At 42.3% G+C, this 13,328-nt stretch overlaps 1 protein-coding gene across 3 annotated transcripts; it reads left to right on the top strand.

Moving 5' to 3' along the window:
* The first annotated feature begins 5,086 nt into the window (after window positions 1-5,086).
* Window positions 5,087-11,037, top strand: LOC129592247 (uncharacterized). Of its 3 annotated transcripts, XM_055488231.1 has the most exons (4): window positions 5,087-5,486; window positions 5,635-5,752; window positions 7,836-8,951; window positions 10,219-11,037. In XM_055488231.1, the coding sequence occupies exons 3-4, from the start codon at window positions 7,988-7,990 to the stop codon at window positions 10,662-10,664; spliced, it is 1,410 nt and encodes a 469-aa protein (XP_055344206.1). In that variant the 5' UTR covers window positions 5,087-5,486; window positions 5,635-5,752; window positions 7,836-7,987; the 3' UTR covers window positions 10,665-11,037. The 3 variants fall into 3 exon arrangements, with proteins under 3 accessions (XP_055344206.1, XP_055344205.1, XP_055344207.1); XM_055488230.1 differs by lacking the exon at window positions 5,635-5,752; XM_055488232.1 differs by lacking the exon at window positions 5,635-5,752 and having other exon boundaries at window positions 5,087-5,524.
* Window positions 11,038-13,328: the final 2,291 nt, after the last annotated feature.

Genomic DNA, 13,328 nt, shown 5'->3' with positions numbered 1-13,328 from the left:
AGTTATTTTTGCGAAATGCACGATATGTATGCAAGGGCAACGGCACATGACAAAATCTTCGTATAAACACCAAAATTTTGATGATACTCACGACCTGTCTCACGCACTCTAGAGCTCTTGCAAAGGCCTAATCTTTATTACTTTTCATGTCTTCTAAAGCTGGAATGAAATTACGCTGCCAGCAGACATTCATCGATTCTCAATCACCTTGGTACTTTCCAGAAATGGAAGACCACAATTCTTCCGCGGTCAGCAGTCATGACGAGCCGCAAATAACTTCGTGTGACGATTTTTCCGGGGAAAGTACGACATATCCACTATGGCAAAGGCAACCGGTCTCACGATGAAGCGTTTGCGGAGTATCCTTACGCCCGGTACACGAAGTCATCGTCCAGAAACATCCAACAATTCCCCGTCTCAACCAGCCAGGTTCGTTAAAAACCAGCGCTAAACAAAGACGCAACCGCAGACGTGCTGCCACTGTTACATATCAAAACATTTTTTAAATATTAGCCAAAAAAGCCATTTAAGTTCACTTCGTTGGTTTGTCACAGAGAAGCTGAAGAAGAGTCGAAAACTCATGCGATTGAAGAACTAGACAATACGGATAGCCAGAACGGTATGTGTGCTTGTAGAGCTTTGTATTCAAGTTGAAAAATAACTCGTACACATAGCGAATGCGGGTTACGGTAAAATATCAAGTTTTACTGCACCATGTGCGTTGATTTGTTTGCCTGTTCTCATACTAGAAAGCGATCTTTATGAGGGATCAGTTAGCGAGGAATATGACGGTGTTGCACCCAACCTCCCCATGTTGGAGAATATAGCGGATACCGTACGACCGCTCTCACCTCCGAGCGAGGCACGTTGCGGTACTCCAGAAAACAAACAGCGTGAAACGTCCAGCCGGCCGCCTATTACACCATCCATCAATTCGCTCAACGCGCTGCCAAACCCGGTCGTGCAAGCGGGGCAAATGACCATGGACCCGGACGGAAGTCAGTACCGGGAGTTGTGGTCCGCCATTCTGGAACTTTGCGAACACGGATGCTCCTACGACGCAATAGTGCAGCACATCGATGCGTGTTTCCCGTTGGACGTCAAATCTCATCAAGATGTCTGTGAGAGGGATTTCAGCCACAACGGATCTCCGATATCCCAGTTGCCTGGTGTAAGTGAGCAAGCCCACTACCATATAACACGATACTTTTATTGGACTATTCAGGCTGTGCAATCACTACGAGTGGTGCCTTTCATGAATACACTCGTAAACTGTATAAAGACGGCCGATTAGTTTATTATTAGCTGTACGTTTCCTGATAATGTCTATGGTTATCTTGTAAGTGTTTTAACAACTTATTAAGAAATCTTGCTACGTGTTTATAGGCACCTTTGGCTGCACTACGTGACGCTGATACAAGTGCTGCTCCTGGCGGTACACAGTTCAACGCGGTTTGCCAGCCTGAAGTTCGAAGGGCGGTCGATGCCGAGCACGTTGACCTTAATGACGAACTCATGTTGAATGCATTAGATGGGCATATGGACGAATGCAAGGAAAGCCAGGAAGCCGAAAACAAGGGAGACGAATCAATCGAAAAGAAGTTGTATCTTTCACCGGCGAAGTTCAACGAAATATCTAAAATTCTGCCAAACTACCTTTCGTCTGTAACTGCAGCACACAATACCAACAAAAACTTGTTCATTCAGCAGCAGATGCAGCGGGCGTTTGACTATCTAAATCAAGGAGTTTTGTTTCGCGTAATTCCGGTGACGAAAATGACGACGGTTTCATGCCAGACAGATCCACCGAAAAACGACAATGATACGCCCACGCTTTTGCCAGCGAACGTCGAACCAAAAGAGATTGGAAGCGGCAAAAGACCAGAGAGAAGTTTGCCACCATTCGAATTGGTTCGCGATGCCCCGGAGAGTGATTTAGGATTTTACGCAACCCAAAACTCGGAAAAACCGGAAGCACCCGATGCCCCACCTACAAAGCTGTATATGAACACGAGCAAACGACGTCTCACGAGCCCCCCGGTTATAACCATTGACAGTTTGCCCGACGAAGAACTACACCATGTTTCTGGGAAAAGGCAAAAAAGCTGTGATGAGAATCACAAGGAAACGGGCGGAAGGAATCGCTTGGTAAAATACGTGGCGGGAAAATTTGCCATACACCAATCTGATATCCGCGCCGTATCAACACTGGGTGAATACATCGATACGAAAGTGGTTGCCGCTTTTTGTGCGTTGGCCCGAAGAAGTATTACAGCGTCGAAACCATTCACTGGCTTTCTCAGCCCATTATGGGTACAAAGATGCCAACCCGGCTACGAGGTTATGAAAACCATAAGGGCCGACTATGCAAATGGGAAAACGATTATTCAACCGCTGTTTGACATGAGAGACCACTTCGTTACGGCGAGGATCGATCCACATACTCGTGCTGTCACGCTGTACGATTCGCTGGGATTAAAGCCCAGTCCGTGGATATTGCTCCAGATATGGACGCTTTGCGGAGAAAGCGAGGATGTCAGCATAATCATACCATCCGTCCCAAAACAAGCCAGCAGTTCCAATAACTGCGCTGTATATTCCTGCGCCTTCGCTCTGGATTTATTAATGTCGTGTAACCCAGAAACATCAGATTACGAAGACGAAGGCGGTTTCCGGCAGTGGCTGAAAAAGATTATTGAAACAGAAATACTTTCGAAGGCACCAATAAAGAGCGGTTGTTTTTCCCATGAAATGACAAAGCCGGCAGTGGGCGTAATGAAGCTCTCGGCTGCAGAGGCTGAGCTGTTACGGGTCAAATTGAATTGTCCGATCAGAGACGATCTAGAGGAGATGAACGGCATTCCGTTTTAAAATTGTAGCATTCATTTCATATTGTTGCTGTTTGAAGTTAAATACAATAAATTCGTGGGCAAGAGGAATGGGATGTAATTTTTGCAACGTGATATGAATAGCCCATTCGGTAATAGGGGCGCATAGCTAATATACTTCGCTCCCGGATGCGGCGTCCCCGATATTAACAGTTACTATCATCGATAAATCGAGTTAGTGCAAATCTGTTCACTTATATGAACCATATGAACATGCAGTTTAGAGTTTGCAAGAAATAAACTGACAACGCCGACTTAGACCTTTATCAGTATGAAGTACAATAAAAATCGCACTTAGCACAGGTTACTATAGCATTAGCGACTACCTTTGCGGCCGTTACTATAGCATCTATGTAAGTACTATGAATACCGCATGTACTACTCTGCACATGCGGTAGTAGCAATAGTAACGGCTGCAAAATATGCATTGTAGGAGCTTCGGAGTGCACTCATGCCAGGCAGTAGATTCAGAAGCTTGCACAATGCATCTGCATAAGTATGATTGTGTGGACGTTACATTTACTGCCATAAAACTGGCAACCCAGCTACAGCCAGTTCCTGAAAAAATTCGTATATTCTTTGCATATTTATTTTTATTCGAACTGTTGTAATGAGCGAGAAATCCTGTAAACGTTACTAACGTTGCGTTTATTCTCTGTTAGTTAAGCTTCTGCCCTTGCATTCGTATCTTCCGGTTCACAAGCCCTTCTAAGCTTTAAAAATCAATCCGTGCAAAACCGGTGAATACAGCAGTAGACAGCATTTCGCAGTAAGGCCAAGCGTCAATATGAGCAATTAGGCATTAGCCAGCAGCGGTGCCGACTCATGGTCAGACATAAATGTAAAGTGCAAAGTACAAGTACAAACCATCAGTCCCACACATTTTGGACGGTTGATATTGTTTAGTAAATGCCACCTAGCGCACGCCGGCAAGGAGAAGCCCTGTCTTCCTTTCTGAATAGTAAATTTTATTGTTTTGTACGAGTATAGTAAGTAATGGTTTTTTTTAGCAAAACATTGCCGACCCTTCTATGCGACACTCCGGTATTTCTAACCAGTTGGTCATTTATATAAAACGTTTAAAGATTTGGCCACCGGTCAATTAACGATGGCGATCATCCCAGCCAAGCTTTCTGTTTTCCATTCAGTTGCATAACCCAATATAGTACTAGTTTCGCTGTAAACGTTGCTCAAACTGGGATCCTCATCGAGGCCGATGACCAATCGTCCACAACGCATAGTAAAAGTGACCAAATGTTGCGAAATATCGAAGTAGCGCTTTTGTGGTGGTGCATATCAGTGATTTATCGTTTTTTTAAATCTCCTTGACCACTGGTCATCTCGATGACAATTATAATGCATCTGTCTTCAAGTTCAAGTACTCGCTGAGATCTATCGAGCTGAGAGCTATCGGCATTTTTTGTGCGAATTTTTTATCAATTGTTATAAATTGCCTTCGAATTATTCGATAACATGTCGGTGAAACGTGGATCCCATGCGTGTTAGCTCGAGATGGCCCTGCCCTGCTCGACCTATGGTCACTGAAATTTTAAAAAAACCGTTTCCTTCTTAATTGAATTGTTTATCCGAAACTCAAGTTTTCAGTCCGAATTCCCATGTCTTCTCTTACCTGGTTTTCCTGGGTTAACGGCATACCATGTAGAGTGGCATTCTGACGACATTCTGTCGGTTGACGCAAAATGACAGAACCGCTGGTAATCTCGTGTTTAATGCAGTTTTTACTGAAATGGGTGTGTCTGTTATGTAGCCACGTTCAGAAACGTTTGCTACTGCAGCAGGGTGGATCTAGTGCCAAGTTGTGTGATGGTCCAGTGGAAGTTGCCTGAATGAATGCCAGAAACATCGAAGTAGCTCACATATTGGGAGGACCGAATTTGTTATTGTGACAAAAGTAGCTTATGGCCGCCGCTCTTACGTTAGCGCAGACTTAGCGCGGTGTACTTGCTATTTGCATCTTTACGAGGAATTACAAGACAGACTTGTACGTGTGTAACACACGTACAAACCTGTCCTGTCCTGGCTTCTACCCGTGTAACACACGTACACGCCGGTCCCGTAACTCCTACGTAAAAATTCAAACAGCAAGTACACAAACACTGCCACGCAAGATGCCAACACACGGTGTGTTGCGTGGCAATATTTATGAAAAACCGACTGCAGTCTGTGGTGCAGCTAGGTCGGTGCGAGTGCGGATATTAAACCGCAGCTGCCTCCGTACAGTGCCGTACTGGTATCGCTTTGCCGGCTGCAGATAATTTTCATGTTTGAGAAAGCGACCGATTATTCTTATTACTCGTAGCACAGTACCGCTTATTCTGCAGTGACGCAGTCACCGGGCTGAGCTTGAAACACAGAATCATCCAAATGCACTGCATTACTTTTAAGCTCTCATGTCCCGACCACATTTCTATGGATCATCTTCTGCCTCCCAGCTGATACTTTACTGATTGAAGTCGTTCTAATATACGTCGTACTCGTATATCGTCGTAAGAATATTATTTTATTTTTTCTTCTGCGTCCTGCCGAAAAACTGATAGGATTGTCCACGGAAATAACTACTAAAACTATGCATGCGAGGTACTGTGTCTGTCTTCTATCATTTCGCAGACGGAAAGGTAATTGTTAATCGATGATGTAAGAATTAAAAAAATAAGGACCAGACGGTGATTCTGATATGGAGGACGACGCAGATTATAAGCATCCAGATGATGAAGAGTTTTTATAGATCCTTGCTTCCGAACAATTTCTAAACACCTTGAGTGGATCTTTCGTTATAGCAGCAGTACGAGAAAATGTGATGATGGTTTTCCTCATATAAAAACTGACTGCAGATAAAACCAGAGGTATGATAAGAATTACAATGCACAGATAAAACTAGAGGTATGATAAGAAATTACATTGCACTTTTAGTTGTTCTTATGGACAGTTATAGTACCACTAAAAGTGTGAGGGTGATCTCCGAACGACTGCATTTATGAACAGGCATACTCTTTCCGGACTTTGTTGATTAGCGTTGCTAATTTTATATTACTTAGGCGGTAGATGGTATTTTTCTTATAGTTTGCGTATTAAATGCATATTTCCTTGTACACAATGAGCACAACATAGTTAGACTGCTTAATATTTTATTTGCCGAAGCCATTTCCATTAACCAGGCTGTAACAAAAACAAATTAAATAGAGCAGCTAAATCTATGAAATTATCGGTTCTCTATTCATAGTCCCGAGAACGGTAATCGCGTGTTGCCCCAATAAATCTCGATCGATGGACGCCGGCGTAAGAATTCGTGTATTACATAATTATGCGAGGTTCACCAGTGTGGTGCTGTAGTGGTTACAGCACCACACTGGTGAACCTCGTATCATCCCATTTCGCCTACGGGACATTTCGCCTAAAAATTCAAATCGAATCATAAATAGCGCAAATACCAAAAGCGTTTTCTTGCGGTTTCTTTTTTTTTCTTATATTTCCATGCTTTCTTAAGTTTTCTTAGGTTTCGTAGGTTAATTTTTTTTCTGTAATTTTCAGCTGTTAATATTTTATGATTCGAAACAAATTTTTAGGCGAAATGTCCCGTAGGCGAAATGGGTGGCAGCCGTAGCCACATGCCGAGAACAATGCTTAGCTGTTACCATGGCAGCACTATTAAGGCAAAAAAGCGACACGCCTGCTTCCGGTGCTGCGTCATGATAAGGCAACCCATCCACCAGCGCACTGCGTTACAGCTCGCAGGTTGCTATGACAAATTTGAGATTTGTTCAAATTCAAAACGGGTGACCTACAGCTTAAGGGAAGTGGACCGGTACATGGTACCAAATTCGTGTACATGCACGAAAACTTACACTTTCGCGCACTCCCAAACACATTTTGTTTCGGTTTATGACATTTTGTAGCCAGAAGATTTGTATACACTAGTGGGATAACCGTTTGTGCGCGCGATATCCGGTTCGGAAGTTACGGCTGTTAGAAAATCCAAAAAGTTTAAATGCATTCAGGTGAACCAAATGTCTCATCATGGACCGATCTCCCTCAAATTTTGCACATAAATGCACATTACCACGAAGAACGTTTTTACACCGATCCACTGATCTAGCATGTTTTTCAAATTTTTAAAAAAATTTAACAAATTTTACAATTCATTTTAAAATTTGAAAAAAGTCATGGAAGTCTGGATCGGTGTAAAAACGATCTTCATTAACATGCGCATTTACATGCAAAATTTGAGGTAGATCGGTCCATAATGAGACTTTTGGTACACCTGAATGCATTTAAACTTTTTGGAATTTTTTAACAGCCGTAACTCCCGAACCGGATGTTGCGCGCACAAACGGTTTTCACACTAGTGTTCACAAATCTCCTGGCTGCAGAATGTCATAAATCGAAACAAAAATATGTTTGGGAGTGCGCGTAAGTGTACGTTTTCGTGCATGTACACGAATTGGGTACCATGTACCGGCCCACTTCCCATAAAAGAGTGAGAAAAAAAATTAAGATTTCTGATGCCTAGTTTGTGTGTAGTTTGGGCTGACTGGTTTCAGAAAGGTTCCAGAGTGCACGCAGTTTGCTTACGGTCGTGCGGTCTGGACCGACCGTTGCATTGACTTTTTACGCTAACTCGATTTCGCAACTTTCTAGAAACTTCAGTTTGCCTGTTTTACTGAAAACGTTTTCACCAGAAATCGTAAAATTTTTTGAGCTTTTTTTAGTTACAGCATACCGTACAATGATGATTCTATTGCATGTCGTAGAGATTAATGTGCTTTACTACTACAAGTTTGATTGTAATACGCAGCATTCCTTTGGTATAGAACTGAGCAGAAGGTTTTGAGATAAAAATCAGTAAGGTTTTCCCTAGTTCTCTTTAATCAACCAAGAAAATCGCAATTTGTTCAATCTTATTATAATTGCGGTTTTTTATTTGACCAGGTTTGCCAGTAGATCAATGTACGTAAACTGTGCTGGGAAGAGTGGATATCTACTGAAACAGCAGCAAATTTCTGCTGCTGTTGAAATTCTGGGAACATCAGTGCAGGCAATCCCCTACCGAAACCAAACGCCGTCGCCGCTCAGTGCCAAAAATGCAAACCGAAATAAAGGAGGTGCAGCCACACTGGGAACAAAGATGGGATCAGCGTTTTAATGCCGAGGACCCAGCACAACAAGAAATCGTGGATTTATTCGACAAAGGTCACACTGCCTCCTACATTATGCGCAAGACTTACTTGACCCGTTACTACATTAAGCAGATCTTGTGCGCAGCCGGCAGGACGGGCATGTTTAGAAAACGGAATAATAGTGTCATCAACTGCACTTACTTACCAGCGGTTGCAAGTAACTGTTCCACAACTGTTCAGTACTTGTTGGACCAGTCATGCTCGCCATCTAGCATCCAAACATCGCAGAGCGTATCAGAGAAAGGGACAGAAACTAGCAGGACGCGGAACGTGTATACCCTGACTCCTAAAGACATACAGAAAATCCTGGATTTGTTCGACGAAGGTCACACTTGCTGTTACATTATGCAGGAGACCAGTGTGTCTGTCCACTACATCAAGCAACTTTTGCTCGCAGCGGGTAGGACCTTTCGCGGACGGAATCAAAAAAAGTACGACGCATTGCGACCGACTGTTCTCAAGCTATTCGAGCAGGGCTGGTCTCTCCGAGCGATAAGAGATCGCGTTAGAACTTCGCAGTTTAAGGTGAAAAACATATTGAGGAACGCCGGTTTACCTCCCAAAACACGATTGGCAAAAAGATCGGCGTTGCAGTCCACAGGATATAATAATCATGATGACACTGCCATGATCCTGGATCAGAATAATTTACAGCTGCTACCGAATTCGTGTTGTGGAAAAAGAAGCAATCCAGAAGAATTTGGACATCAGCTGGATCCACTCGCCGAAGATTTGCTGCTGTCAAAGTCCCCAGGCGAAGCACGTGCGGCTGGTGCTAGTATTTTGCTGGATGATGGACAACGCGGATATCCCACAGAGAATGTAGGGCTGTGTCAGAAGGAAACGGGCATTGCTCAAGATCGAAGCGGTGAGTGCATTGTGCAATGAAGCGTTCCTTCTGTTTTCACAACATGATTATTGTCACGCACCAAACACTTGAAAATATGCGGCATTCGCTTTGGAGTTTAGTATTAATTTGTGATAACTTTCGCTGTGAAGGCTCCGTAGCTTTAGCTACCAAAACCATTTTTAAACCGCGTTTGGCTCCTGATATCGCCCTGAATAAAGAAAAATTTCGGTTTTGTACACCCTTAGCAGAACTGTTTTATTTTTAAAGTTACTGTACTCTAAAATCACAGGAGGTGCATACATTGTCCTGGAAACAGCTGTATTCACTACCGTGCACTTGTAAGTAAGTACATATCTGGTTGCTGAGATGTGACGAATCAAAATTAAAAAAACTTAAAATTTGCTTCACAGCTGCAGAAAATTGCTAAATATCAACATTGTTTTTGCTGAAATTATATTTTCTTTATCTGAATTCCATATTCCATTCTCTATTACGTTTTCCACGCCTTTAATAGCGAATTTTAGAGAATATTGGGTAATATTGGCCCGTAATAACATAACATTTGCTGCCTGACGCCGATTGCCCAATTTAATCCGTCATGTCCCGGTAAAAAGATGCTGCGCACACAAACGATTTTCGAGCGAAAATAAAAATTATATGTTTTGGACTTTTGGATACAGAATCACAAAATGAATACAAACAATTGTTTTGAATTTTTGTCACTAAACGTATATATGTACATGTAATATTAACGCCGTACACGGGGTCATTTCCGCCACATCTCTTGTGCACAGTATGACCATCATGGTCATACTGTGCAGTTTAATAACAATACAGATTATACATGGGCAGACCTGTATTATTATTTGTATGTTTCCTCATAAAAATATAAAAATGTGTTCTAACACGACGGATATGGTGCTACCCGGAACAATAACGTAGCAGGTGCCTGCCCAGTGGTTAACGACTCGGCGACTCGGCGCCGAACGTGATTTATTTTTTTTTGGTAGGAAGTAGCATGCTCACGTTCGAATCACACACCTGTTTTCTGTGATTTGCTGATCCATATTACGCGAATGTATCGCTTCGTAACAACAACTTAACGGGCTACTGTACCCACTGCACAGGGAAAGATATTGATTGGCTTTTTGTCTTATACAATCAATTATGACATTTAACCTAAATTTAAAACAAGAAATGCTTTAGAAATTGAGTCAGTGTTTTATATTCTACAAATAACTGGTTTGCACATCCAAACATAACACAAGATTTTGTGGCAATTTAGTGGCGGAAAATCAGAAGGGTATGGATATTCCGGACGTTGGCTTCGATACAGGAATTACACCTGGGCAACTTATCTCTGACCAAAGAGAAAAGAAAGAAGAAATTTTGCAATACTCCAGTGCTTCCCCGGACGAATGTGTAGCCGCTGCTTCGGAAATGCCCTTGCTTCCGCCAGATAATGCGACCATGAGATGCAGTAGCGCAAGATATCAGTGCCAGACTTGCCGTTTATACTGGGATGACGAGAAAGACTTCCTTCTGCATTTGGCTGACAAAGAACACGAACAGCTTTGTTTCGCAGGAGTTTTCTTATATTGTACAGGATGTAAATTTAGAACCCGAAAACCGGCAACGATGGGTGCACACATTGTTAAGTATCAATCGCAAAATGCGCTGCAGGACTGTAGCATGCACTGCATTAAACTGTCCACTGATTTATTGGTGTGAAGTCCATAGCTGAACCTAAATTGTTTCCAGGCTTACCTAGCATGCTGCCCGCTGTGAGTGCCCACTCACCTTTCATTAAATTACGTAATCCTTTTAAATGCCGTTTTTTTTAGCGCATTTCGCGACTTATGAAATCCACAAACTTCATGGACACTTAGAACAGCATTTTTATTTCGATTGCATACTCGTATATTCTTTAGATGTAACAATAATCTGAATCATGAATGTTCTGCTTGCCGTTTTTATTTCTATGAATAAGAATAAAATCCACGTTTTATGTTATTTTGGTTTTATGTTGACCGTTACAGAATAGTGCAAAAAGATAGTGTACGGAATGAAAAGTGCACACATTTTAATAAACTTCTACAAAGCTACTAGTAACTTGCGCAGATGATGAGCTGATCCGATTATTTTTAAAACCGTTTAAGTAGGCCAGGGTCAAAAAGAGGGAGGGAAAATTAAAGGAAGGGATTTTGAGTGGTCAAAAAGAGGGAGGGAATTTCTGTGGTCAGAAAAGGAAGGGAATTTCGGCGATCCAAAAATTTGAAGAAGTTCAGAGCGAGCAAAATTTGACCAAAACAACTTTTCAAGCACTACCTCTGGAAGCTGTTGTGGGAACTTTAGATATAGTTTTAGTCTCCCACTTTACACAAAAATCACATCACATTTTCTCAGCTAAATGGAACGTTTTTATGTTCACACGTAAGTACTACTTACAAATTACATTATTTGAGTCTATTTTGTAATCAGGCACGCGAGCGAAGCGAGCATTTCTTTTATTTAGCGGACGAGCGAAGCTAGACGGCGTTTCTAATTAATGACATGTGAGTTCTGTAACGAAGAGTCCCATGACCTTTGGGTCGCTGAGTGACTTTTTGGTCGCCGAGAATTTTTCTTAATGAATTTTATACAATTTAACATGGTGAGTCGAACTGAAATTCCTGGTGACCTAGAACCTGGGCTCCCGTGATAGCCGCCGCCAGCAGGGCTTCCAGTTTGACGTGCTAACTCGAACTGAGGTACTCATAATATACCTAAATCTTTAAATATTCTATTCTAATACAGTAAAACCTGCGTACATTGAACACCTCCGGTTCCAGCTTTTTCGTTCAATGTACAGAACAGCTGCCCCAAGGGGCCCGCCCCTGGGGGCAATGGTTCTGTGCACTAAAGCTGCTCCTGAAGGCGAACGGACGCCGCCTCAATGGGGACAACCCCGCTACCAAGCCTTTTTTACGCTTTTTTCCCGCATAACAAATCAAAAATCGTGTGGTGTTAAAGTTGGAACAGGCGAATGGCTAGTGAACTCTGGCCCGTTGAGCGCTTTTCTTGTGTTTTTTCGCTCCCAAACCAGATTCTGGCACTTTGTTCATTTTCGAAAGGGCTAAATATTAGTAAATAATTAGCTTCGTTCCAGCTAATTTGTTCAATGTTCACTTTAGGCAGATGTTCAATATACGCGAGGTCTCCCCTGTGTTATAGTCTACGAGACGCGCCGGTTCCGTAATGACCGTTCAATGTACACCAGTGTTCAATTTACGCGAGTGTTCAAAGTCACAGGTTTTACTGTAGTCAAAACTCTCTATATAAAGTAAGGGCTGAGTAGGTAGTCGCGCATGACAGTCAAAAATTGTCACGAATATTTGTGGGTCGCTACGTTAGCCTTAATAGGAATCCAGTTCATGCTAGGAAGAGACCTCAGCCTGAACAGTTAATGATCCGAGTTAAACAAAAGGCTCAGAGTTTCAAGGTTGTTGGGTCCGCTAAGTCACCGAAAAGGCGGAAAAACCGGCATAATTTTAAAAAGCCCTCAGTCCAAAAGCTCAGTTAGACATGATGTGTGTTTCGCATATTCGAAGTTTCAACAATTTGGCAGCTCCTAACTGTTCACATTGAAACTTATACTCGTACTAATGCAATAAACCGGACTGCAACATTCTGGGATTAATATAACGCCTAGCTTCGCTTCGGTCTTGTAGTGCTAGCCTACAGCGGTGCACCTTCCCGGGAATATTTAGAAACATTGAGAAATATTGAGGAATATTGAGAAATATTGAGAAATATTGAGAAATATTTTAGAAATATTTTAGAAATATTTAGAAATATTCAGATATATTTAGAAATATACAAGTCCAAGCTTGGGCACGGGCCCTGGCGGCTTCCTCGAGGGCCCAGGTTCTAGGTCACCAGGGATTTCAGTTCGACTCACCATGTTAAATTGTATAAAATTCATTAAGAAAAATTCTCGGCGACCAAAAAGTCACTCAGCGACCCAAAGGTCATGGGACTCTTCGTTACAGAACTCACATGTCATTAATTAGAAACTCCGTCTAGCTTCGCTCGTCCGCTATATAAAAGAAATGCTCGCTTCGCTCGCGTGCCTGATTACAAAATAGACTCAAATAATGTAATTTGTAAGTAGTACTTACGTGTGAACATAAAAACGTTCCATATAGCTGAGAAAATGTGATGTGATTTTTTTGTAAAGTGGGAGACTAAAACTATATCTAAAGTTCCCACAACAGCTTCCAGAGGTAGTGCTTGAAAAGTTGTTTTGCTCAAATTTTGCTCGCTCTGAACTTCTTCAAATTTTTGGATCGCCGAAATTCCCTTCCTTTTCTGACCACAGAAATTCCCTCCCTCTTTTTGACCACTCAAAATCCC

This window comes from Paramacrobiotus metropolitanus, unplaced genomic scaffold (assembly GCF_019649055.1).
Source record: "Paramacrobiotus metropolitanus isolate TYO unplaced genomic scaffold, Prichtersi_v1.0 Parri_scaffold0000051, whole genome shotgun sequence".
NCBI lineage: Eukaryota > Metazoa > Tardigrada > Eutardigrada > Parachela > Macrobiotidae > Paramacrobiotus > Paramacrobiotus metropolitanus.
This window is presented reverse-complemented; position numbering and strand designations above follow the sequence as displayed.

Bases quoted from the DNA above. Each gene is read 5' to 3' on its own strand.
- LOC129592247 (XM_055488230.1), top strand. From the start codon at position 7,988: ATGCAAACCGAAATAAAGGAGGTGCAGCCACACTGGGAACAAAGATGG. The intron at 8,952-10,218 runs GTGAGTGCATTG...GTGGCAATTTAG, and splicing joins CATTGCTCAAGATCGAAGCG to TGGCGGAAAATCAGAAGGGT.